Source organism: Neophocaena asiaeorientalis, unplaced genomic scaffold (genome assembly GCF_003031525.2).
Source record: "Neophocaena asiaeorientalis asiaeorientalis breed wild unplaced genomic scaffold, Neophocaena_asiaeorientalis_V1.1 scaffold757, whole genome shotgun sequence".
In the NCBI taxonomy this organism is placed as follows: domain Eukaryota; kingdom Metazoa; phylum Chordata; class Mammalia; order Artiodactyla; family Phocoenidae; genus Neophocaena; species Neophocaena asiaeorientalis.
In genome coordinates this window covers 178,895-203,807 of record NW_020172686.1, presented here as the reverse complement: position 1 = coordinate 203,807, position 24,913 = coordinate 178,895, and the positions used below count along the sequence as shown (strand labels likewise).

The 24,913-nt window shown below is 47.4% G+C and overlaps 1 protein-coding gene across 5 annotated transcripts in view; it reads right to left on the bottom strand.

Moving 5' to 3' along the window:
• Positions 1 to 24,913, bottom strand: part of SFSWAP (splicing factor SWAP) — a 77,470-nt gene that overhangs the window by 2,658 nt on the left and 49,899 nt on the right. For 3 of the 5 annotated variants that reach the window (XM_024739859.1, XM_024739861.1, XM_024739862.1), the window contains 3 exons: positions 15,194 to 15,459; positions 8,621 to 8,746; positions 14 to 169 (listed from right to left, as the gene is read on the bottom strand). In XM_024739859.1, coding sequence (XP_024595627.1) covers positions 14 to 169; positions 8,621 to 8,746; positions 15,194 to 15,459 — 548 coding nt within the window. Of the gene's footprint in view, positions 1 to 13; positions 170 to 8,620; positions 8,747 to 10,028; positions 10,181 to 15,189; positions 15,460 to 24,913 lie in introns of all 5 variants that reach the window. The other 2 variants (XM_024739863.1, XM_024739860.1) reach the window with 2 other exon arrangements.

Sequence of the window (24,913 nt, the reverse complement as noted above, 5' to 3'; positions counted from 1 at the left end):
AGGGCGGGGTTACCTGGAGCGCTCCTGGCTGGAGCCCCGACTCTCCACAGGAGAGATGCTGGCCGAGTGCCGGCGCGCGGCCTGCTTGCTCGGGGAGGCGGGCTGTGAGCCGGCCTTGGACTTGGTCCGCGAGCGTGAGCGCCGCTTCTTCTTCTTCTCGTGGGGGCTTCTGGAAGGAAAGCGGTTTTAGACAAAGGCACAGCGCGGGGTCCGAAGGAGCTCTGGGTGCTCTCCATGGGACAATTCAGCAATTTCACCCACCCTTCTATACACATTGACTCCTTTTCAAAACCATACACATTTAATTAACTTGAAACGGATGGATATAACAAAGTAAAAGTCGTGCAGAAGTAAAACGTGGACCACCTTCTCGCCAGAAGTCCTGCAGTCAGATGCCTGTGGGTTTAAAACACCATCAGCACTTTATCGGCGTTTAAAATAGCCCAAGATAAGTAACCAAGCGCTGTTTGTACTGCTTGTTCATTTACGCTGACTTAATGGGAATTTCCAACCAGAAGTGGAAAATCATCAAAACCCAGCGCTCGGCCTGTCCTTGTGGCCTGAGGCTGACGGCCCCCGGGGCCACCCGCTCTCCCACCACCCTCACGACTGCGCCTCGCTGCCCGCGTCCTCCGAGTCGCCAAGGCCCGTGACTCCACGTCAGAAACGACCCCCAGCCCCTCCCCGCTCCAGCCCCGCAGCCCGCACTCTGCCTGGGCCCAGCGCCCCCCCGCCCAGAGGCAGCTCTCACTCCACTCCACGCCCTGCCCTGTGACCCCCCCCTCCCCACGGGCCTGAAACACAGCAAGAAAGAGGGTATGTGTAGGTGGTGGAAGCGCTGCGGTGCAGGCCCCTGCCCGCTTCTCCTGAGAGCACGGTTGCCGCCCTTCAGAACCCGCCGGGCGCCTGGGCTGCAGGCCGCCCTCCTGCTGGGACCGTCTCCTGGAAGGCCTCTGCAGGCGCAGGTCACCGCTGGTTTCATCAGCCCCTGTCTCAGTTTGTCGCTCCCTGCTTCCATCCGGGCTGCGACTTGCTGCAAAGCACTAGAGGGTGGGTCCCTGACCGTGGGAAGTGTCCCTGGTGCGCTGGCCTACGTGCAGGACAAGACCAAGGGAAGTGGTCCACAAAGAAGAGGCTGTTCCCGGTGCTGGGTACACAGAAGCGGGAAGCGCACACCACAGGCCTACCTCCTACACTGCAGACGTTTTGTGACTTGTTGTCACATGGCTAGGATTTCAAAGGAAGCAGCAAATAAAACGATAAATATTTAGTAGCACGTGACATACGTCCCAAATGATTTCAGCCCCAAATCTGGCTAAGTTCCTATGGCTGCCTACATGAATTAATTAAAGGTAGGTGAGCAATCCTGACTGGCACGGTCAGGCCATGGAGCAGTGCATGTTTAACTCTGTAGGAAACCACCAAACTGTTTCCCAAGCGTTTCAACACTTGGTAATGTCCGTCTGCTCGTTTCCAGCCATTCTGGTCAGTGTAAAGAGCACCTCACTGTGGTTTTAATCTGCGTTTTCCCTGACAGGTGACTAAGGAAGCTGAGCACATTTTCATATGCTACCTTCACTGGCTATTTAAATATATTCTGTTTTTCCACCAAGGTATTTGTGGCTTATTTATCAAAAGTATTCCTTAGCCCAGATATGCATAGTTCATAGTTTCGAAACACAAGCATGTAACAAACTCCTGTGGAACTCAACCCAAAGAAATTCCTTCCATTCCAAAATAACTTTGCACTCTAAGAGATACCGGCCTTCCGCATCTCCTCAAAATCTCTTATGGAAGCGTAACTTCTGTAGACATCTGCATGTGCCTTCTTTCTTGGTTCAACCACAGCAAGCTTACAGACAGCTGCGACACCCGGGGACACAACGAACGCTCCAGCAGTAGGAAAGTGCAGGTGCTTGGCCAGGAGGCCGCCCCGCTGAGGCCTCCTTACGGGATGCGAAGCTCCTCTCTTTCACAGCTCAGTGACAACAGCCTTCCAGGCCGATGGAGAAATGGACCTGAAATACATTCTCTTATGAAATGTCTTTCAAGCCCTCTGCCCCTTTTCTAACTGGGTTGCCTTTTTGGGACTGACATAGGAAGATACACATTGCAAATCTCTCTCCCCGTCTGGGGCCCGCCGATGCACTTTCTTAACTGTCCCTTTTGAATGAAGTTTTTAATTTCAATGAAGTCAAATTTATAATTTTTTTCTCTTATGGTGGCATTTTCTACATCCTCAGGAATCTCTGCCCCACCTCATAAATGTACTCTCCTTGTTTCTTCAAAAACAGAATGGTTCCAGTTTTCATGTTTAGGTCTGTGATCCATCTTGAGTTAAGCTTGATATTTGGGGTACAGGTCACTTTTCTTCCATTCTGATGTCCAGTTGTTCCATCAAGTTTTGCTGAAAAACGACTTTTCCTCCCTGCACTGTTTCGGCTCTCCACCTTTCTAAGGTGTGCCGCGCGCGCCGTCTGACTCCTGTGGCTCTCTAGTAAAGTCCTGGATTGGTGGTAAGAGTCTCCAACTTAGTTTTCAAGGTTGTTCTCACTGCTAGTCCGTGCGCCAGCATCTACAAGAAGCCTAGGGCAGTTCTGACTGGGACTGCGTTGGACCTACAGATCCTTCTGTGGAGAAGAGCCATCTGAACAACACTGAGCCTTCCAGTCCATGAACATGGACTTTCTCTCCATTTATTTAGGTTTCTCCTAAACATTTTCTCTGAAATGTTTTGTGATTTTCAGTGTAGAGAGATCTTATACATGCTTCCTTACATTTATCCATAAGTAGTTTGTTTTTTTGATACTGTTCCAATTAGCGTTAACTTCATTTTCCGGTTGTTCTAGGCTAGTATACAGAAATAAACTTAGAGGTTCCTTAATAAGAAGACACAGTTTTACACTCTCCTTTGCAATCTTTAGGCCTTCTATTTCTTTTTTCTTGCCTTACTGTCGAGGTTATGAATTCTATTACAGAGCAGACACCTTGGCCTTGTCTCTGATCTCAGGGGGAAGGCACCAGCAGGTGTGATGCTAGCTGTAGGTTTTGCAAAGATGTCCTTTGGGAATTCTCTGGTGGTCCAGTGATTAGGACTCCACACTTCCACTGCTGAGGGCCCGGGTTCAATCCCTGCTTGGGGAACTAAGATCCCACAAGTCACAGGGTGTGGCCAGAAAAAAAAATAGAGATGCCCTTTACCAAATGGAGAAAATTTCCTTCTATTCCTGCTTTGCCAAGTTTTTTTTTCCCCCCTTTTCTCTTTTTAATGAACAGGTGATGAATCATGTCAAATATTTTTTCTGCATCTACTGAGATGTCACAGGATTTTCTTCACTTACTCTGTCAATACTGTGAATTACAACGACTGGTTTTTGAATGTTAAAGAACCTCGCATTTCTGAGACAAACCCCATTTGGTCCTGATGTATTTTATCCTTTTAGTTAATTGCTAGACTCAAATCAGCTAACACTTTGTTAAGGATTTTTGCACTTCTTATTTTCCTGAGAGTATTAGTTTATGAATAAACACATGCCTGTGCACACACGTCCCTCCCCCAACAAAACACACCACACTCCACACCACACAGATGTGCACACACTATCCACCTGCTTTAGGATGGTCTCATGAGGTGAACTGGGAAGCGTTCTCTCTTCTATTTCCTTTGAAGTGTCTATAAAATTGGTTATCCTCTTTTTCTTGAATGTTTGTTAGACTCTACTGATAAAAGTCATCTGGGCCTGGAGTTTTGTGGAAAAGTTTTAATTTATAAATTCAGTTTATTTAGCAGATGTGGAGCTACTTAGATTTTCCATTTCTTCTGCTGTCCATTTGGTAGTTTGTTTCTTTCAAGGAATTTGTCCATTTCACCTATGCTGTTAAATTAACGGGAATGAGATTTATTTCCTTATTATCCTTTTAATGTCTATAGGGTCTTTCATTCTTGATCAATCTAAAAAAAGATTTATCATTTTTAAAATCATTTTCAAAGAACCATCATTTGGTTTTACTGTTTTCCTCTGTGAGTCTGTTTTCTATTTTGTTGATTTCTGATCTTACTTTTATTATTTCCTTGCCTCTATTTACTTTGAGATTAATTTGTTCTTCTTTTTCTAGCTTAAGACAGAAGATTGGTTTTTAGACCTTTTTTTTTTTTTCTAATATAAACGCTTAAAGCTGCTAACTTCCTTCTGAGTACAGCTGCAGAAGGAGTATGATACATTTTCATTATCATTCATTTCAAAATATTTTCTACTTTCTCTTGTGATTTCTTCTTTGACCTATGGGTAATTTAAAATGTGTTAACTTCCAAGCATTTGGGGACCTTCCAGATGCCTTTCTACAGATTTTTATGTGGTAAGAAGACATACTCTGTATCATCTGAGTCTTTTGGAATGTGCTGGGACCAATCCAGTGTTACAGGGAACGATTCAGCCTGGTGACTGACCCACGTGCATGTCACGAGACTGTGCACGCCTCACTGCAGGTGGTAGTGTTTAGCCGGTCAACAGTGCTGTTCATATTTGCTGCATCTGTAGTGTTCTACTGCCTGCCTTTCCCTTTAGTTCTGTCAGTTTTGTTTCAAGGACTTTAAAGCTCTTTTATTCAATGCATGCATTTAAAACATTATGTCCTCATGAAGAGCTGGCCCCTTCATCATTATGAAACTGCCTTCTTTATCTCTAGCACCACTTTTTCAAGTCTGCATGGTCTCCTGCTAATATGGCCACACCACCTTTCTTCTTATTAGCACTGTACGGTGTATCTTTTAGATCTTAACCTATCTGTATATTTAAAGTATCTCTTATAAGCAGCTTAGTATTAAGTTTTGCTTTTGAATGCAGTCTGAAATCTCTGCCTTTTAACTAGAGTTTTTAGTCTGCTTACATTTAATGTAATTATTTGTAGGGATGGTGTTAACAGTCTTCTTGTTTTCTAGCTGTCCATTTGCTCTTTTTCCTCCTCTTCCCCACTTTTCTGCTTTCTTTTGCATTAATAAAGCATTTTTATGGTTCTCTTTAACAGTCTCTATTGGATTTTTAACCTTTTTATTTTTAGTGGTTGCTCTAGAGAAGTATGATACGCATCTTTCAATTGTCATAATCTACAATGAATTAATAACACTTCATGTATGATACAAGAACCATAGAACAGCAGCATATTCCCATTCACTCACTCAACAGGTGTTTGCTGATGTGCTCGGTGAATGCTGAGCTGTAGGGATTCAGTGCTAAACCCTGCCCCCCACCCTAACCAGTCACATACCATTTACTGTCATAAAGCAACCGGGACTTCCTGTTGGAGTGTACTGTAATATGATTTGGCTAAACATTTTCGTGAATTTTACTTTTAAAAATATTCACTCTGCCCAGATCTGGATCTCCAAACACTAAAAGGAACCAGGATTCCTAGGAGAAACAGGTGACCCCAGGTCTGGGGCAGGGAAAGCACAAGCTAAGCCTGGAATATCTTGGGCCAAAAGTGACAAAGTACTCAAAGAACAATGGGGCCAAATGTGAGACAATGTTACCATCAAATAGAATATAATGGCAACGGATTGTTGCACAACAGATAAAAAACAAATCCCCAAAGTCCACAGTGATACTAAAACAAAGGGGGGTGTTTAGAGAAGAAATGAGGAGAAAGCTGCTGGCCACAGGACACTCACGTTGTTCCGGTGCCACCCCACAGATGACTTGTTAGTTCAAAGAGGAAAAGGTATGATGACACAGCAGACACAACCTTAACCAAGTGATCAAACTCAGTGTCACTGGCAATGGGACAAAGGGACACTTGTGTGCCTCCTGGTGTGATGCAATGGGAAGTTACACAACATCACTATAGAGTATTCTTGCTAGAAATACTTAACATGAACACAGCCAAAAGGACACAGTAAGACAAATCCAGAGTGTGGGACCTTCAATGATACAGGTGACCTGGGCTTGTCCAAGTCATGAAATATACACTCACAGGAGAGCATGAGGGAGGGAGGAAGAGGAGGAGAGAGAAAGGAAAGCAAATGTGGCAAAACGTTAACACTGAGTCACGCTACAAGTTACATGCAGATGGGTGTTTTTAAGTAGTAAGTTAAAAACTTCCTAGTAAGTTAAAAGTTTTTCAAAAATAGAAGTCAGGGATCTGCCTGGTGGCGCAGTGGTTAAGAATCCGCCTGTCAATGCAGCGGACGTGGGTTTGAGCCCTGGTCCAGGAAGGTCCCACACGCTGTGGAGCAACTAAGCCTGTGTGCCCCAACTACTGAGCCTGCGAGCCACAGCTACTGAGCCTGCACTCTAGAGTCCGTGCTCCGCAAAAGGAGAGGCCACCGCAGTGAGAAGCCCACACACCGCAACGAAGAGCAGCCCCCGCTCGCCGCAACTAGAGAAAGCCCATGCGCAGCAATGAAGAACCAACGCAGTCAAAAATAATAAATAAACTAATTTAAACAAAATGTTAAGTTAAAAAAAAATAAAATAGAAAAAAAAACTCAGTGAAAGAAGCACTCGGTGATCAGCTTGTAGAAATAATCCTTCAAATCTGGCAGGAGGCACTTTCCCCTCAGTTGGGGTGACCTGACGGGATTAAAGTGACCCTGACTTGGTGGACGAATTAGTCACCTGCTGCCGCACTGAAGCAGAGACCCCGAAGCTACTCCGAGTAGAAGGACGGAGGGGACAGCCTGACTGCTGGGTTAACAAAACTCGCCTGCTAACAGAACATATTCTTGGCCTACAGAAACTCTGGGTTTATAATCAAGCCCAGGAAATCATGCACATGTTCACCTCTACCGGGTTCCCCCTGAGTCCAGCACTGTCCACGACCTCTGAGTCAGGTCACAGGCTTGATCCCATCTATCAGGGCAGGGTAGCTAGGCCCTGCAGTAAGTTGAATCTTAACTTCTTTTATCTGACTTATTAAAGTTCTGATGATAGCACAAGCTCTGATGAATCTTAATATAATCACCATCTTCTCTAGTGATAGCTCTTTTAATGCAAAGGTTAATTTGAGGGCAAAGCAAGAACTCTTCTGTTAGGAGAGATCTTCGGCTCCAAGGAGTTAATTTTAGACCATGCCCTTTACATATACCAAGGGTGATGATAAATTTCAAATGTCAATTACTTGCATAAGGAATAAAGTTTAAAATGGACTCAATTTTCATCATTTCATCCTGTAACAGTCACGTATGCTTAGCGTGGGAGTTCCAAGGCACAAAATGAAATTTATAAACAGACAGAGTGAGTCTGTACATGAAGCCTTCACTGAAATATATCAGTTTTACAGCTCCTTTCCTGATTTTTCTGTTTTAAGAAAAAGAGATGACATTTTATCATTTAATGGAACTACTGCATAACTAGCCGGACTGCAGGAACATTTTTCAGTTAGAAATGCCTTTCAGAGCTGCTCCTGCATGTACACATGTAGCTGAGTCACTCTGCTGTACAGCAGAAACTAACACATCATTGTAAAGCAACTACACTCCAATAAAGATGTTAAAAAAAAAAAACAACTGCTCCTGTTGAGCATGTTTGCTGATGGAGGGGCGTCTCTGAGGCAGGTTTGGGTGATGGCTGGGTTCATTTGGCCAAGAACGGTGGACACCTGAAATGCAGATTTGTCCTCTGGAAGACCCTGGAAGGTTCTGGAACCCCGGGTGTCCTGACACTCAGCAGCATGGCATCATGAAGTCTGAGACTACGATGGGCAACAATGGCGTCTTGCCCTTTTCTGGGTGCCTTGGTCACCGGGCCAGCAATGCTCCTTGTCTACCTACCAGAGCCGGGGCCTGCCTTAACTCCAGTGCAGGGACACAAAAAATGGGAAGCCCTCATTTTCAAGGAGAATGGAAATACAGAAGCCAAGTGACAAAAAGCATTCAGGTGGCATCACCCACGCTGGACGGGACGATCCCCAGATGGCACCCCTCAGCCGAGAGGGAAACGCCCACTGGTCCACCGGCCATGCTCCTGGCTTGGGTCCTGTGTCTCCTCAAGTCAGTGGTGGTGCCAGGGCCTCTGGTGGCAGAGGTCAGCCCCGGAGCTCTCTTCCTGGGAGCGGGGGCAGGGGCCCTGGCTTGCTGAGCGTCCAAGGCCCAGACTGGGGGTGACGGCGACATGGGAACCAGCCTCCCTCACTCTCCTCAACTAGACAGGTCTCTCCTAGCGGTCAAGGGGCCAGAGGATGGGCCCTCTCCCTGCTCTCAGACCCCACGAGGACCCTGTGGCAGTCTCCTGGGAGCTGCAGCCGAGGCGTGGCCACCTGGGCGGCAGGAGGGATCCACCTGAAATCTGAACTTCGGATTCTCCTTGTCAGTCGCCCCTCCACTCCTTCCCCTACTCAACACGTGAAGGGTAAGGAGCCGCGTGTGGGGGTCTAGGGGCAGCTAGGCTTGTGGGAAATGTGACCCCAAGAGCTCCCAGCAGGGCCAACCACGTGCAAAGACAGACGTGTTCCAGCACAGGCAAGCGCCCTCTGCTTCTGAGCTCCAGAGCAGTGAGAACGCTGCCAGGATGACTCGGGATCGGCCAAAGCAGCTGCTCCCCGGTTCCGGACAGCTCTGTGCCGGAGACGTGGGAGCCCCACCTTCCAGCGCAGGTCCCGTGTCTGCGAAAGCTCCGCCGCCTACCTGGACCGGGTCCGCTTCCTGCTGACTCCAGGGCTGTTACTCATTCGGTAGGCAGTGGGGACACTCCTGTCCTCCCGCCGTCTCTCGGGGGAGTGCGCTCGTCTCCGAGGGGACCGGGACCGGGACCTGGCAGAGGAAAGCAGGCATTTCAGTCCTGTGTGGGGTGGGCAGGGAAGCACCTCCACTGCTGAGACGGAGGCCAGCCCTGGCCTGAGCCCATGGGGCGTGATGGGTCCCTGCCTGTCCTTGCAAGGCCCGCCCCCAGCCTCCCTACTTTGCTGACCCGGAACTGGATCCAGGCTCAGAGGCAGAACGCTCTCGACACCAATGCTAAGCTTCTAAGTGGGGCACAACTCATGCTGAGGCTGGAGCCATGGGCTGCTGGTGCGGACACTCAGCAGGAGCCAGCTCCCGCCCACTGGGTCCCTGCAGTTCCTGGCGGACGCAGGCCCGCTGCTGCTCTTCCTTTCTCTTGCCTTTGCCCATCTGGTCTCCCTAAAACACGTTCAGCTCACTGGTATTGCTGTCAAAATTAGGTAAGCAAAGGCAACAAGGTCCAAGTGAGCCGTTTCCACTTGTTCTGAACACTGGCAAGAGGAGGAAACTGAAACGTGATGAAGTTCGAGGACCCCCTGGAAATCTCTCGTTTGCACTCATCTTATGGCCTCTCAGCATGAGGAACGGGCTGCAGGCCCACTGGCAGGAAGCCTGAACCTTCAATCCAATTCAGACCATGCCGTTCCCATGAAAGTTCTGGCTAAATCATTTGTTTATGAGATGTCTAATATTTTTTCTTCCCTTTCCTGTGCCTGGAAGAGGACTATTCTATTCGTGCAGTGCCGTGACCCACACACGGCAACCGTGCCCCAGACACCAGCACGCAGAACTCCAACTCGAGACCCTCACCCACGGGGCCACGGTCCTAACGGACGGCCCTTTAACAGTGGGTTTAGGACTCTTATTTTAGTTTTTTGTCCATTCAGTGAAATTACTGTTTTGGGGAGACCTGAAATAAGCAGAAATCTGGGGGGGGGGATTTTCTTTCCGTTCTGTTTCTATGACAACCCACTCAAAAAACGACATACAGAAGAGGTTTTGATTTTGTCATCTAAAGAAGTTCTACACTGAATCATTTTAAGTCACAGTAAAACCCCCAACAACGCACACCGTTGTTGCAAAGATCAGCTCGTAATCACATTCCACCCTCTGTGTCACAGGGGGAACGCTGAGTCACTCCTGAAAAACACCGCAGCCACGGAATGACCTGCTCCGGGAGAAACGCGCGCGCCTCGGCTCTGGGGCTCCTCTGACACAACTGCTTTTCAGCTTATACAATGGTTGTGATTTTTGTTTCCACAGCTTTCCTAAGATTTAAGTAACGATTACAAAGGTGAGGTCAGTCAGACACCTTGACATTTTACCAGGCTTCCCCTCAAAAGAGCTCCAGGAGTCAAATCTGTTCGTGGCTGAGGCTGCCCAATAAATGCCTTGCTGTGCTGCCGCCACTGCCGAGCTGCCCTGACAAGCCTCCGAGCTCAGCACCCCTGGGAGGCCGTGGGTCTGTGGCACACACTTAACATTCAGAATGACATGTGCTGGGCTGCGCGGTGCTAGAGCCCCGAAAAAAGCTCTGCTCAATCAAAGCCATAGCACCTACGGAACGCTTAAACACAGACTTCTACAATAAACTCAATAATCAGGAAAATAAACTAGTTTTTACTGTCTGCAAATCCCTAACTTTGACATACAATACCACTTTGCAGTGGCCACTGGTGCTTTCTTTGAAGTGAAGTGCCTGTTACCAGTAGATTCCAAGTTACCTGGGAAAAAGCCCATCTCAGAACGAAGGGCCATGAGCTACACCAGATGATTCTTAGGTTTTATTTGAATTAAAGAAGCTCCAATGCTTTTATTCTGTTAAGTAGGGTCTGAATATTGCTACCATGGCACAGTGCAAGAAACAGAAAGTCCATTTTGTAAGTAAATCATCTGTATAACGTGACCGGAGGCCTCCTCATAAAGAAAATGAAATAGTCTGAATTTAAAAATTTTCAAGCATGATGCAACTCAGGTTTTTTTTCTTAAATGATCATAATGGTTTGCTTTCAAAAGGAGTCATAAGGAGACTTCTCATCTGAATGACAGCGATATTTATAAATAGCTTCTCTGCACCAGTGTTTAACCATTTCAGGAACCCACTTCCTCCATTCCTGTTACTTTACTACTCACAGGTCCTCACGGAACTGAACAAGCAGCAACGATCTGGTACCAAGGATCTGGCACCAACCAGGCTGGGGACCTGGCAGCAAGGATGTGGTACCAACCACGCTGAACAAGCAAGAGGCTCCCAGGTTTTAGCTCTTCTCAAGCTTGAACTGTGGACCCGACATCATCCGCACACCCTTCCTCCCCTCCTGCGGGGACAGCGTCTCCCCGCAGCGCCGTTACCAACACAGCGGCCACGGCTCTGCCTGGGGTTACGACTCACTTCCTGGACACCAGCACGTGAGCCGGCGTCTGGGGGAACGTCAAGCACCCCATCCTCCTTTAAGGGCCTGGATCAGGAGATTAAACCAACCACCCTCACCGGTTTGCTACGCAGTTTATCAGGGGGAAAACGTAAGGAATTACAAATTTCAAACTAAAATATGACCCCAATTTTGCCCGCCTGAGTTCTTTTTGAACATTAAATAGAGCACTTGCAAAAGCCACATTAACCCCCAGCTCCCAGGCCCCTCCCCGAGTGAAAGCCCTGAGGGAGCCTGACCTCTGGAAGCCACACGGGGGGCCCCTGGCCCTCCTCCACACAGAGCACCTCACGCCGCGGGGCTGCAGAGTTCCACCCAGAATCCCCCCAACCTCGGAACAAGCGAAACCAACCCCCCACCAACTAACCAACTACACGAGGCCGCATGCGATCTCATCAAAAGCCTTACAAATGCGCTGCACTTCAAGCTTCGGTCTCATGGAGCTTTGGTTTAAAATACCTACACTGTTACAAGTGGATTTTAATTTTAGGCAGTGAACTGCATGAGTACATCTTCATCCCATTAAGGTATAAAACCTAATGTGATATAAAAGTAGAAAACAACAGAGAAAGAAGTCTTATACTTTAATCAATGTTGATTCAAAAGACACCAAATACTGTCTTTCGGTAATCACTGTGCTTTCTGAGAAGCAAAAGACTGATTTCCAAAACTAAAAATTTTTCTATGACAAATTCACCTTTGGAGAGCCAGAGTCATCTATAATTTAGACATATTTGATAAATGGGACTTCAACCATAAGAGCATTAACATATTAACATAAAAATTACTTATGACATAAAAGCTTTTAAATCTTAACTTTCTACATTTTATACAGGATTTCAGTAAGTTAATATACAAGAGAAAATATATTTCAACTGTAATATCCTACAACAAGTAGAAAGAAGTATTAACAAAAGTCATTTTACTTGGAGCTGGCGGTAGTCTTTTTAAAACAATTAAGTTGTGTCAGGCCCAAGAAACAAGTCTTATATATCCTATGCAGATATTATGTCTGTCATGGGTTAGTCTATCTGGAAAGACAGATAGTTAAAGAGAAAATTATGACAGTATCATTAGCAACTTCAATATTTTGGTTAAAAATTAAATTTCTTTTTTTTATACTTCAAACAATTCATATCACCAAGAATACCAACCTCTTTCATTTTATAACTGTTTATTTTATAAATCCAGTTGGATCCCTAGAAATTATTAGTGTGAGCCTGGATTAAGAAGGCAGGTCTGTAACCAGCTTAAGAAAAAAGGCAGTATTATCAAATAAAACTCACTCTTCTCAGAAATAAGAGCTGAAGCAGGATTCTACCTGGTGAAGGTCACTTATCTGACTTATGTCCCCAGGGCCCAGAGACCCACCACGAGACAGCTGGTCTCTCCTCCGTACCTCTGATCAGAGACCTGCAACACGCCTCTGGGCCCTGAGCTCAGAGGTGGTCTGATTTCAAGGAGCGTCACTGCCACATATAAGCTGTCAAGGCAAATACTCCTGGACAAATACTTTGAAGGTTTGGTTTTATAATATTATTTTAAAAATATTTTATAATAAAGTTGCACTCTGCCTTGACATTTTATCTAAACTGCAAAATCAAACATCTGACTTATTTAGTGAACTTAAGTCAGCTGATTTAACTCAAATTAACTAAAAGTATCACACAGATACTATTGAGATTAAAAAAATGTCTGGGAGTTATGAAAATACTCAGCTCTTTTTACAAACATTTTAACTATAGGTCAAATTAAGGTAAAACTGGTGGTTTGCCATCACAGAACTCACACTAAAAATTTTTTGAACTTAACTTTTTCTTTTAACTGAAAATTACAAACTAAGGATTAGGATTTTGCTTCCTGCAGTTGTCAGCACTGAATATATGAGAACAATATAAAATATACTTGTATATAAAATCTGTAAATCTATTCTAAAATAAAAAATATTTTAAATGTATTAAAATAACATACAAAATGACTTACTATTATATATAGATAGTCAATAAATATCACACAAATCCCAGAAAGTTAAAATTCCAAGTGTTTCACGAACACCTCCAGTTCTGAACAGACCAACCTGGGGGAAAGGTCTGTGGCCATCACATCTGACCAGACAGGCTCACTTCAGTACTAGACACGGCACCTACTATATGTGCTGAGCACTCACCATGAAAAACTACTCATTTCTTACACTAGGAAACAATCTAAGGAATCCTGAGAGTTACCAACCCCCTAGATGGGGGTTTATGAATGCATTATACTCTCTTCTCTTTGAGCGCTGGAATAAAGGATAACTAGGAAGAATTTTACTGGGTATGTTATTACTCAGAGGGCTTGTACAGGCCTATTTATTTATTTCCACTATATAATGTTATAAGAAATTTTTTCAAATAAGAAACTTTAAAAAGTTTTGATATATACATACAAGTTTCTGGGGACTTTCAAAAATTGAAAATATGTCAGCAAAGTTGTTCATTTAGTTAAACAACAAGCTCTGTGTGTGTCTGTGTGTGTGTGTGTGTGTGTGTGTGAGAGAGAGAGAGAGAGAGAGAGAGAGAGAGAGAGAGAGGGAGAGAGAGAGAGGGAGAGGGAGAGGGAGGGAGGAGTGATGGAACGTCTAAAGAACTAGCAAAAACGCAGAGAGCGGGACTTCCCTGGTGGCGCAGTGGTTAAGAATTCACCTGCCAATGCAGGGGACACGGGTTTGAGACCCGGTCCGGGAAGATCCCACATGCCGCGGAGCAACTAAGCCCGTGCGCCACAACTACTGAGCCTGTGCTCTAGAGCCTGTGAGCCACAATTACTGAAGCCTGCACGCCACAACTGCTGAAGCCCGTGCACCTAGAGCCCGTGCTCCACGGCAAGAGAAGCCACAGCAATGAGAAGCCCGCACACCTCAACCAAGAGTAGCCCCCGCTCGCCACAACTAGAGAAAGCCCGCGTGCAGCAACAAAGACCAATGCAGCCAAAAATAAATAAATAAATAAATAAATTTATTAAAAAGAAATGCAGAGAGCCAAAGATCAAATTTATTCTAATTTCATTGTAGACAAGTGTAAATACTTGTCAAGCCTTTAAGGTCTGGTCTGGGTAAAAATAGAGAAAGCATGTTGTTGTAGGATATATTTAAGACAGGCAGATGTGTATACAAGTACACTTTTTTTTAAACATTAAAAAATAAAAAGTATAGGGCACCTGCATTTTTCCCACGGAAAGGAAAGAACTAACAGCAGCTGTAGAAGAAGAACTAGATCAGTACAAGTGCTGTGCTAAAGAGAAACTGAGAGAAGTCCAATCAACGTTCAGTAATAAATCAGAAGGCATGAGGTAAGTTTTAAAATTAAAAATTTGCTTTCCTGAACCTCCTGCAAGCCAGGTGCTTTAAAAAAAAGAAAAATACCTGCTTTACTAAGCAGCAAATTCTGTGATGCTTACAGGTTTTCATGTTTATTACTTCTGTTGCCTGAAATGTTAAGCTGCTTCCTCAAAAGCTGGCTCCTTGTAAAGGTGGTTTTGGGTTGAACAGTGACTGTGGGTGAGAGGTTTGGAGAAGCAAATTAATCGAGAAAACAGATGTGTGCCACTGTGCTCCCTCCTTTATGTGCACTTGTAGGTGCTGTGCCAGGGAAGCTGAACACAGCCAAAGCACAAATCCTCCTGCTTCGCCACCTGCACATTCACAAGGAGTTAGGCTGGGAAAGCCTGCTCGTTCACACCAAGCCAAGACCCCCAACCCTGTGGATCTTCCACACATTTCAGCCGATATGCTAGGCCTGCTTCTAAGCCCTGTTAAAATGTAAATACCTCTATTTTTAAAAATACCTGGCAGTAGCTGATGAACCTTAGAAAGTCAGGTTAAAAAAATATTTTGAAAAGATCTTATTTGGGTTGGCAGGGCGCATCTCTCATCAACACACGCAGGTGTGTGGGTCTGTGCTTACGGGGAGCTGGGCTAGGGAGGCTCCATCCAGCTCTGCTGGTGAGCAGGTGCGGGGGTCTGCACCCACACCAGATGCACGGCCGCGAGGGCGCCCTGCACACCCACCTCGAGCGCCGTGCTGTCCGATAGGCACTGGGAAGACAATGCTTTGCTTTCGAGTGGGATCTAGACCTGGACTTGGATGACGAATGGTACTTGGGAGAGCGTGATCTTGTTCGAGACCGTTTTTTGTGCTTTTTCTTTTTCCTCTCTCTCTCTTCTTCTCTCGGCGGGTCTTTGCTTTTGCTTGAGCGCCCTTCCGGAGGCTTAATGTCTAAAGTGGGCAGAGGTCTGCCTCCGGCCAGTAGAGGGCAGGACACAGTACTGGCTTCCTGGGAACAGAAGCAAACGTCTGCATGTTAACAGGGAAAATGCGACATTTAAAAATGTGTGTTTATAAGCTTCCGACTTTGGGGCCCTCTCACCAATAACAAACCAGCACCTCTTAGAGCGGACCATGCCTCCCTCTGTGGTGCTAAAAATCCTGCCCTGGCATCTTAGGGAGAATGATGGCTCCTTTGAAGTCAAGAGCTGAATGCCCACCTCTCCCGGCCGAGCCTTCCCGTGCAGGGTTCCCTCCCAAGCCTGCTGCGCTGTGGCAGCTGGATTTGGCGAAAGGAACGTGGCACGAAGGGCACTGTGTTAGGAAAAGAGCCCCGCTTGCTCTTTTGTAAATAATTGTGACTTTCCACCGAAAAGGAGATTCCTCTAGTATCGCGTTTTGATGAACCTCTGCTCTGCCTGAACCAGAAGAGGTTCCTCTTTGATTTTTAAAAAACTCTCTGTCACAAGGAAAATACATTTCTCTCCTTCTTTCTTTGTACCTGTGTGAGGGGATGGATGTTAACTCCTAACTCCTACTAACTTACTGTGGTAGTTATTTTGTTCTATATGTAAGTGAGATCATGCTGTGTACCTTGAACACACAATGCTGTGTGTCAACTGCTAACCAGAAAACTGTCACTCGCCATCTGCTCTACAAGGATGAAGACACTGGCCACTGCTGTCGCTGACCTCTGACACCCCCTGAAAGGAGCTCTGGGTGGAGATCAGGAAGGAGGCCCTCGGTGCTCTGGGAAAACCTGGCAGAACAGGCCTTCAGATAGAGTTTCAGAAGATTTTATGGGCCTAATTTCTTGCATCTCCTCATGCCTAGAAAAGCACTAACATCATTAATGGTGACATCTGCTCCTCGTGACGAGCAGCCACCTTCTGCCAAGATGTGTGCTCGACTGCACGCACCCCCTCACCAGAGTCACTTATCTACTGACCCCCGGCCCCCAACCTCTGCGGAGCAGTTCCTCGGCGCTCCTGAGAGGCTGTCTCCTGGGCTATCATCCTCATGTTGCCCCAAATAAAACTTAACTCACAACTCTCACGTTGTGCACTTTTTGTCCGTTGACACAATTATATCTCAGTAAAACTGAAAGAAAAAAATAAAGCCACTAATGGGAATCACAAACAAGATAATCCCATCAGTGCAAGTCTGCCGTGCTCCACCCATGTGAATGCACCACACCACGGTACCGCACTTAGTAAGTTATCAGTCATCCTTAAAAACCTCTTTACCCAAGCACGACAGACACACAGAGGAGTGCACAGACCTTCAGGACGCTGCCTCCTCAACTCTCACAGTGGGACACCAGCACACACATCAAGGAGCCACCACCCTCAGCGCTGTGGCATCCAGAGCACGCCCATCGCTGGGACTTTACTGTAAAGTGCTGGAGACGCACACCTGAGGACCACATCGCACTCTCCGATGGCAGGAATGATAAGCTGCCTGCATGGCCGTCAGAAGGGTGCACTCCTGGCTCACTGTGGCCCATCCCAGCAGTGAGTCAGTACAAACCAGCTTGAAAGAACAATGTGGTGACATCCTATGTTTATTGACGTTAACATTTGTCCACATCACGTTGTAAGATGAATAAGTGAAAAACCCCAACAAACCCAGAACTCCAAAATCCCACCACCGGTATTTTACATTTGCAGCTGTGGCCACCCACCTGCAGCCCTTCCCCTCGTCCTGAGAAAGGTCATTTCCTCAATTCATTTACATGAATTTTAACTACAGCCAGCAGAGGTATATCGAGAAGTCTGCAATGTGTCATTTTGTGCCTCGGAGGATTCAGCTGTAAGGTTTACGGAAAACAATCCCAGGGAGGGGCTGCAGCCTGGGGCCCGTCTCGTGGGCCGCGTGGGTGCTGGCTGCTGCCGGGTGCTGGGCTCTAGCAGGACCGGCCTCCCCTCTATTCTCCGCAGATCCATTTGGACAAGGCCAACTGGATGAGGGAAAACAACACTTTGTGCAAATGGTTCTTCTAAAGTTGCGCTTTTTGCCCTGGCGGTGCTCCTGCGGCCGGACGAGGATGCCACCCTGGGTTAGGGGTCAGGGCTGCGACCCGAGGGCAGTGCTCTGCCTGCCTACTGTTTACACTCACAACACCGTCTCTCACACCTTCCCTTCCTTGTGAGCTGAGAGGCAGCAGGGCCGAGAATCGCTCAAGAACAGTATGCTCTGTTCCCAAAGCAGTTTGCTCTTTGTAGCCGGGGCCACCGCAGAACGGGGGGCGCACGGGCCGCCTGCCGTTCCTGGCTGGGCTTCGCTCATCTCCTCCATGTCAGCGCTGCCCAGTTTTTTTTTTTTTTTTTCCCAGTTCATTTTTAAGGCTCTGCCTGAATTGTCTCCAGGGAACCCATTTCATCGTGAGACAGTTCTTCGTATCAAAAAGGTCTTTCTCACTTCAAAATCTTTTAGTGCAATAATATTTTTGGGGTTACATTTAAAAATAATTGGCTGTTGTTAAACAATTCTACCATGTAGAAATGAACCTTTACTTCTAAGAACACCTAACTCCCACTCTGGCACTCCATAAACTTATATACAAAATGATATGTTAAGACTAAAATAAATAAAACGTAGTGAGCTTTCTAACTTTAAAGGCTGGCGGAAGGGAAGTGCTGGCTGTGCCGCCAGCCGTGCTGCCTAGTAGAGAACCCTGTTGCTGCTCGGCTGCAAGAACCAGCTTTTAGCGCATTTAAAAAATCCCAGGGCTTCCCTGGTGGCGCAGTGGTTAAGAATCCGCCTGCCAATGCAGGGGACATCTGCAAAAAAAAAAGAAAAAAAAAAAAAAAAAAAAATCCCAGTAACTGTGGACTCTAAATTAGGAATATATACATGGCATGAACAAGGAGATGGAATTAGGGGTAAGAGGCGCCAATGAGCACTTCCATGCCGGATGCACGAGGCCTCCAGCAACGGGGAGTTAGTGGTCACGGCCCCAGGGGCCACAGGGCAGTCAGGGCTGCTGCGGAGATTTTCCCTGGAGAAGCAGAGAGTCTATTTTAGAAGAACTGAGACATGGTTTCCATCCTTTATCTAAGTGGTTTGTTGAGTGAGGAGAAACACAGAATGGCTGTCTTTCTCCCTCAGGGTTCTCCCTTCCTGCACATGAGGACAGAACCACGGTACTAATTAGTGATGATTAGTGCTGCACTAAACGGGGGAGAGATGGGAAAACACGCCCCCATGATGGACGTCTGCAAAGGATAAGGACCAGTTGGACGAGGCACCCTGCAGGCGGCTGGTCCAGGACACCAGGAGAGGGTGAGTGGCAGCTTATCAGATGAATTCCTATTTATACGTTATTGCCAACCTGGTAATTTGTACCTCTGAACTTTATTACTGCTTCTTTTGCCTTTATCCTAACTAGCGCCCGTCATTAGGAATACTTATCTCAGCACTGTGGTTATAGTTTAGTACTTCATTTTGAGGCGAGGGAATAAGTGAGTCAATATATTCAAAATATAACTCGTAATTAGGTCATGGGGTCTATTTATTCCAATAAAATGACTGATCACCCTTCACCATTAAAGTGACAATCAGCAACTGAGGTGGGGGCCTTGGTTGGGCTGAATTAAGATGATGCATTGTGACGACCTCACTGTTTTTTTCAGCCTAAAAGTACTAAGAGGATATTTTTTAAAAACCCGGCAGTTAGACTTAAGAAAAAAAAAAAGGATAACCAATCCCACACGCCCAGGGGCAGCCCCCCAACAATGGTGACCCCAGGGGCAGGCTGTCTGTGCCAGCACGTCTCGGGGTCCTGAGATGTACGCTCTCCCCAACATGGCTCCACTTCTGAAACCAAGCAACCTCATGACATGTCCCACCACGCAGGGCGGTGGCTCTCGTGACCAACGCACCAGGGGGAAGCAGGCGCGGGTCACGCCCTTCATGCAGGTGAGGCTGAAGAGACTTCTAGGCCGCCCGCACTGCCAGACAGGACGGCTGGATGCAGGAGCTCTACCCAAACACAAGCCGAAGGGCCTGGCCTGCCCGGGCCTCCAGGGCTGCTCAGAGGCAGGGCTTCCGTTACGTCCAGGTTCAGGGAGCGGCCGGCACCTGGGACACGTCAGGACAGGCGTGTGTTCTGGCCTCTTCAACTACACCCAAGGCGTTCCTGGGTGCACAGCTGGCGCAGGGGGCACGGATTCAACAACACAGAGGGGTGGTTCGTGGATATTAACGACATGAGCCACAGAACTATTTCAGGAAAACATCACTCGGGCTGTTCAGAAAAGCGCGGTGGCCCCCTGCTCTCTCTGCAGCCCGGCACCCTCTCCCCTACTTGCAAGAACACCGCTGATGTGGACAATGGCCCTTCCTGCCCTCTCAGTGCGTGAATTCCGGATGAAGATCTCCAGCTGAAGCAGAAGACAGACCAGAACATTCTGCTCTCCCCGGCCACCGTGCTACGTTGAGGGAGAAGCACGTGACCCGAGTCTGGCCCAGGTCAACAGATTCAAGACCAGACTGAGCGGGGCGGGGCTGCGGAGTGAGGCACTGAGACAGGGGCCGGAGGGAGCAGAGCTGCGGAGCTCAGCCCGCCCAGGAGGCTGAACCTGCAGAGGAACCCTAGAGACATCGTGAGCCCCAAGCACGCTGCGCCACCCTCACAACTCGGAAAGTGAACCCAGCTAGTTACTGGACTTGCTTAAGTCATCTGGGGGCCGTCGGGTGGTTTTCTAGCACGTGTAATCAGGGCCCTGACTGATGCAGCAAGCCAGGCTTTCAAACTACTGGAAAAGAGATTTAAATGCCCAGCTAGCTCTGTAATCTAGACCTGGTTGCAGTGATGGAAACGTACTGTTTCTGCACTGCCCCCCACTGCAGTTAGCTACCAGCCATGTGCGGCTACTGAGCGCTTGAGATGTGGCCAGTGTGATCAAGGACCTGAATCCTGAATTCTAACTGAGTTAAGCTGAAATTGCCACGTGTGGCTGGTGGCCATACTGCACAGTGCACATCCGGAAGGAGTCAATGGCCCTGCTAATTTGTACTATAAATTATACGAAAACCCCAAGACCAAGTCACTGCTGAGTCAACACCCTCCCTGCAGCCCCACACCTCTCTTGTCTAGTTTCTGAAGGCGCCTGGCTGAGGCTCTGCACAGGGTGACCCGTGAGGAGCTGCCTGTGATGCCCGCGGGGGACACAGCAACAGAGCCGTGCGGCAACCAGTGGCCAACAAGCAAAGCGGCCTTTGGGGATGGAATGTTAATACTCCAGCAAAAGTGATCAGAGCACAGATCATCATGGGGTAGAAGAACACATAGGTTGGTCTGAGTCGTGACTGGCAAAATCAGGAAGGAACATGAGAAAGATTAGTCATTTATAAGAGTATTTAAGGGCTTCCCTAGTGGCACAGTGGTTAGGAATCCGCCTGCCAATGCAGGGGACACGGGTTTGAGCCCTGGTCCGGGAAGATCCCACATGCCGTGGAGCAACTAAGCCCGTGCGCCACAACTACTGAGCCTGCACTCTAGAGCCCCTGAGCCACAACTACTGAAGCCCACGAGCCACAGCTACTGAATCCCACGTGCCTAGAGCCCGTGTTCCGTAACAAGAGAAGCCACCGCAATGAGAAGCCCACGCACCACAATGAAGAGCAGCCCCCGCTCGCCGCAACTAGAGAAAGCCCGCGCGCAGCAACGAAGACCCAACGCAGCCAAAAATAAATAAAATAAGTAAATTAAAAAAAAAAGAGTATTTAAAAACTTGTGCCCCTTATTTTGGTAACAGTGGGAAACAATACTGATCAGTCTTTGACCACAGTAAAGTATTTGTCAACAAATCAGCACACAAACTAGCAACTATTATTTCCTGCTGTGGGAAAATAAACTGCTCAAAAGCAGACTGGCATACATTTTAAAATAAAATCTTATTTCTGAAGTAACACTACATTAACCACTAAATGGGATATTATATAAAGGACTCAAGATATATTATGCGTTTGAAATCAGACTTTGAAACGCATCCTCTAAAAGCGCATTTGCAAATGTCTACCAGTGCACATCAAGCCAGAGTCTCCCCGGTCGACCTGGGGCAGGGCAATCGCCCAGGTCTGACTGCTGAGGCCTCTTTCCAGATGACCCTCTCCTGCCCTCCAATCAGCTGTGCCCGCTCAGAGTGCCGTTGCTGCCGTATCCACATTCTTCCGTGGAAACGTACTGCAGCGGTTCAGCCTCTCCCAGACCTGTCCCCATCGCCGTGCTGGTTCTGCCCCTTCCTCCACAGACCCTTCATTCAGTGCAGGGTTGGGCCAATCACTGCTGCCTGCGCAGGCTTCACCCGTCTCCGCAGCTTGTGGGTCTTTGGCCCCAGAGTGCCCTCGCCCCCGTCACCTCTCCAAATGACCATGGTTCCCCAAGACCCTGCTCAGTCCCCAAGCACTCTACGGACCCTGCCCTGTGCCACCTCTGCTGTCCTGGGGGCCCGGGGCCCTCACCCTCTTGCTCAGAGCTGCTCTGTGCCCCGCAGGGCTGACCTGGTGGAAATGTCCATGGGCAGATGCCAACCACACGAATGCGACTGGTCATGGAATAAGAGACAGGCTTCTAATTCACATCCCAAAGCGCCCTGAATATAACAGAGGCTAAACAAACATGGGTTGATTTTTGTTCCCCTTTCCTTTTCAAACTCTTGTTGGACCTGTAAACTTGGCAGGATCATTAACTTGAAAAAATTGCTGTTATCTAAACAATGTCTTGAAGTCTGTTGTCACCACGTAAATGATGGCATGATTCAACAGGGATTCAATTCAAGACTTCTGATTTCTCTTTGTTTTGAATTAAGAGCACAAACAAACACACACCAAAAATGGGATGGTATATACACAGATTTCTAAGTACTACTTATGAATAGCGTTTTAAATATTTTATATACTGCTTAAAAATTTAACATACTAGTATCTGTCCACATCAATAAACACACTCCAAGGCATCATTAAAAGTTATACCTGAGTATGTAAAAATCACCTCTCCTAAGAGATCGATGGAACCGAACAGACAACCATGCACTAACAGAGCATGTACAGCTGGGATTGAGTGTATAATAAAAGGGCCCTTGAACCAGTGCAAAAAGATGTGTGATTTAGTGGGTTGTGTTGTGTCTAGCTATATGCTCCCCAGAATGAAATAAATTCCCAGTGGGGCAGATTAAAGACAAAAAGGAAACTGTTGGTAACTCTGGTGATACAGAGCTAACACAAAACAGGAGAGAAAAGCCAGCCAGCCAGGAGAAAAGTAAAGGTTATGGAAGGGGTTCACAGCAGGGGAATAAAAGGCCACAAAACCCGTGAAAAGTTACTCAGTTAACACCTATAATTAAAATATGTAGGTTAAACCAAACAGATACCATCTTTTCCTATCTATCAGACTCACAGAATTAAGGTGGATGACAGCCAGTGACGGCAGGGCGTGAAGACAGTTACATTCACACACCACAGAGACAAACAAAACGAAAACAATCCCCCCCCCCAAACTGCTATAATTGTTCTAGGCACTAATTTAGCAATAAAATAAATTAAAAAATTTTTTAATCTGAAATTTAAAACTCAATTCCACGGTCAGGGATTTATCCTGTGGATATACTCACCTCAGTGAGTACAGAAGGCTTAAAGCAGCACTGCTGTAACAGTAAAACCCCAGGAGCGGCTTGCATTTCCACCAGCAGGGAGGGGTGCACCAAGTACGGCACATGCAGGCGGTGCTTGATTTCAGGACTGATGTATGAAAGGACTGATAGTCACTCATCCTGTAAACAGTTACCAAGTGTCTATTACACACGAGGCACTACTCTGGCACTGATACGGAAAGATCCCCTAGCAGAAGTGAAAAGAATCGAGATACCAGAATAATGGACAGGGCACAGTCCTATTATTGTAATATTCAAAATCTATTCCTAAATAAACAGGATGACGGGTGCCAGGGGCTTGGAGAGGGGAGCGGGGAGCTGGTGTTTAATGCGCACAGCTTCAGTTTGGGAAGATGGAGAAGTTCTGGAGGTGGATGGTGGGGATGGCTGCACGACAACATGAATGTACGTAATGCCCCTGAACTATATATATGCTTAAAAAGCGTTAAAATGATAAACTGCATGTATATTTTACGCAATAAAAAATGAATTAAAAACGGATACTTTGGAGACGGCGGGGAAGATGGCGGAAGAGTGAGACACGGAGATCACCTTTCTCCCCACAGATGCATCAGAAATACATCTACACGTGGAACAACTCCTACAGAACACCTACTGAACGCTGGCAGAAGACCTCAGACCTCCCAAAAGGCAAGAAACTCCCCACGTACCTGGGTAGGGCAAAAGAAAAAAGAATAAACAGAGACAAAAGAATAGGTACGGGACCGGCACCACAGAGGTGCAGGGAGGAGCAGGGCGGAGACTGCGCATGGCGGACGGGGAAAGCTTCGGAAACGTGGAGGAGAGCAACAGGGGTGCGGAGGGCAAAGCGGCGAGATTCCTGCACAGAGGGTCGGTGCCGACAGGCACTCACCAGCCCGAGAGGCTTATCTGCTCAACCCCCCGGGGCTGGTGGGGCTGGGAGCTGAGGCTCGGGCTTCGGTCGGAGTGCAGGGAGAGGACGGGGGTTGGCGGCGTGAACACAGCCTGCAGGGGGTTAGTGCACCAGGGCTGGCCAGGAGGGAGTCCGGGAGTCCGGGGAAAAGTCTGGACCTGCCGAAGAGGCAAGAGACTTTTTCTTGCCTCTGTTTCCTGGTGCGCGAGGAGAGGGGATTAAGAGCGCTGCTTAAAGGAGCTCCAGAGATGGGCGCGAGCCATGGCTATCAGCGCGGACCCCAGAGACGGGCGGGAGAAGCTAAGGCTGCTGCCGCCGCCACCAAGAAGCCTGTGTGCGAGCACAGGTCACTATCCACAACCCCTTCCGGGGAGCCCGTGCAGCCCGCCACTGCCAGGGTCCCGGGATCCAGGGACAACTCCCCCGGGAGAACGCACGGCGCGCCTCAGGCTGGTGCAACGTCACGCCCGCCTCTGCCGCCGCAGGCTCGCCCCGCATCGTGCCCTTCCCTCTCCCCCCGGCCTGAGTGAGCCGGAGCCCCCAAATCAGCGGCTCCGTTTTTTTTTAATATATATATTATTTAAAAATAATATCCTAGCAAATTCTACCACCATTTGAGTGATTAATAAACAATAAAACTTTCATTTATTTTCTAGCACCTGAAAACATGTCTAAACCGTTCAACTGAAGTATGTATAGATGAATGTGCAGACCAAAGTAAAAGCATCAAGATAATTATATTTAAAAATGAGTCAGGATTAAAGGCGATGTCCTCCTTTTTAAAAGCATATTGCAGTATTCCAAGTACATATCCTTACTCTCAGCGGCTCCTTTAACCCCGTCCTATGTGAGTGAAGAAGACACGCCCTCCTGCGACCTACGCACAGAGGCGGGGCCAAATCCAAAGCTGAGCC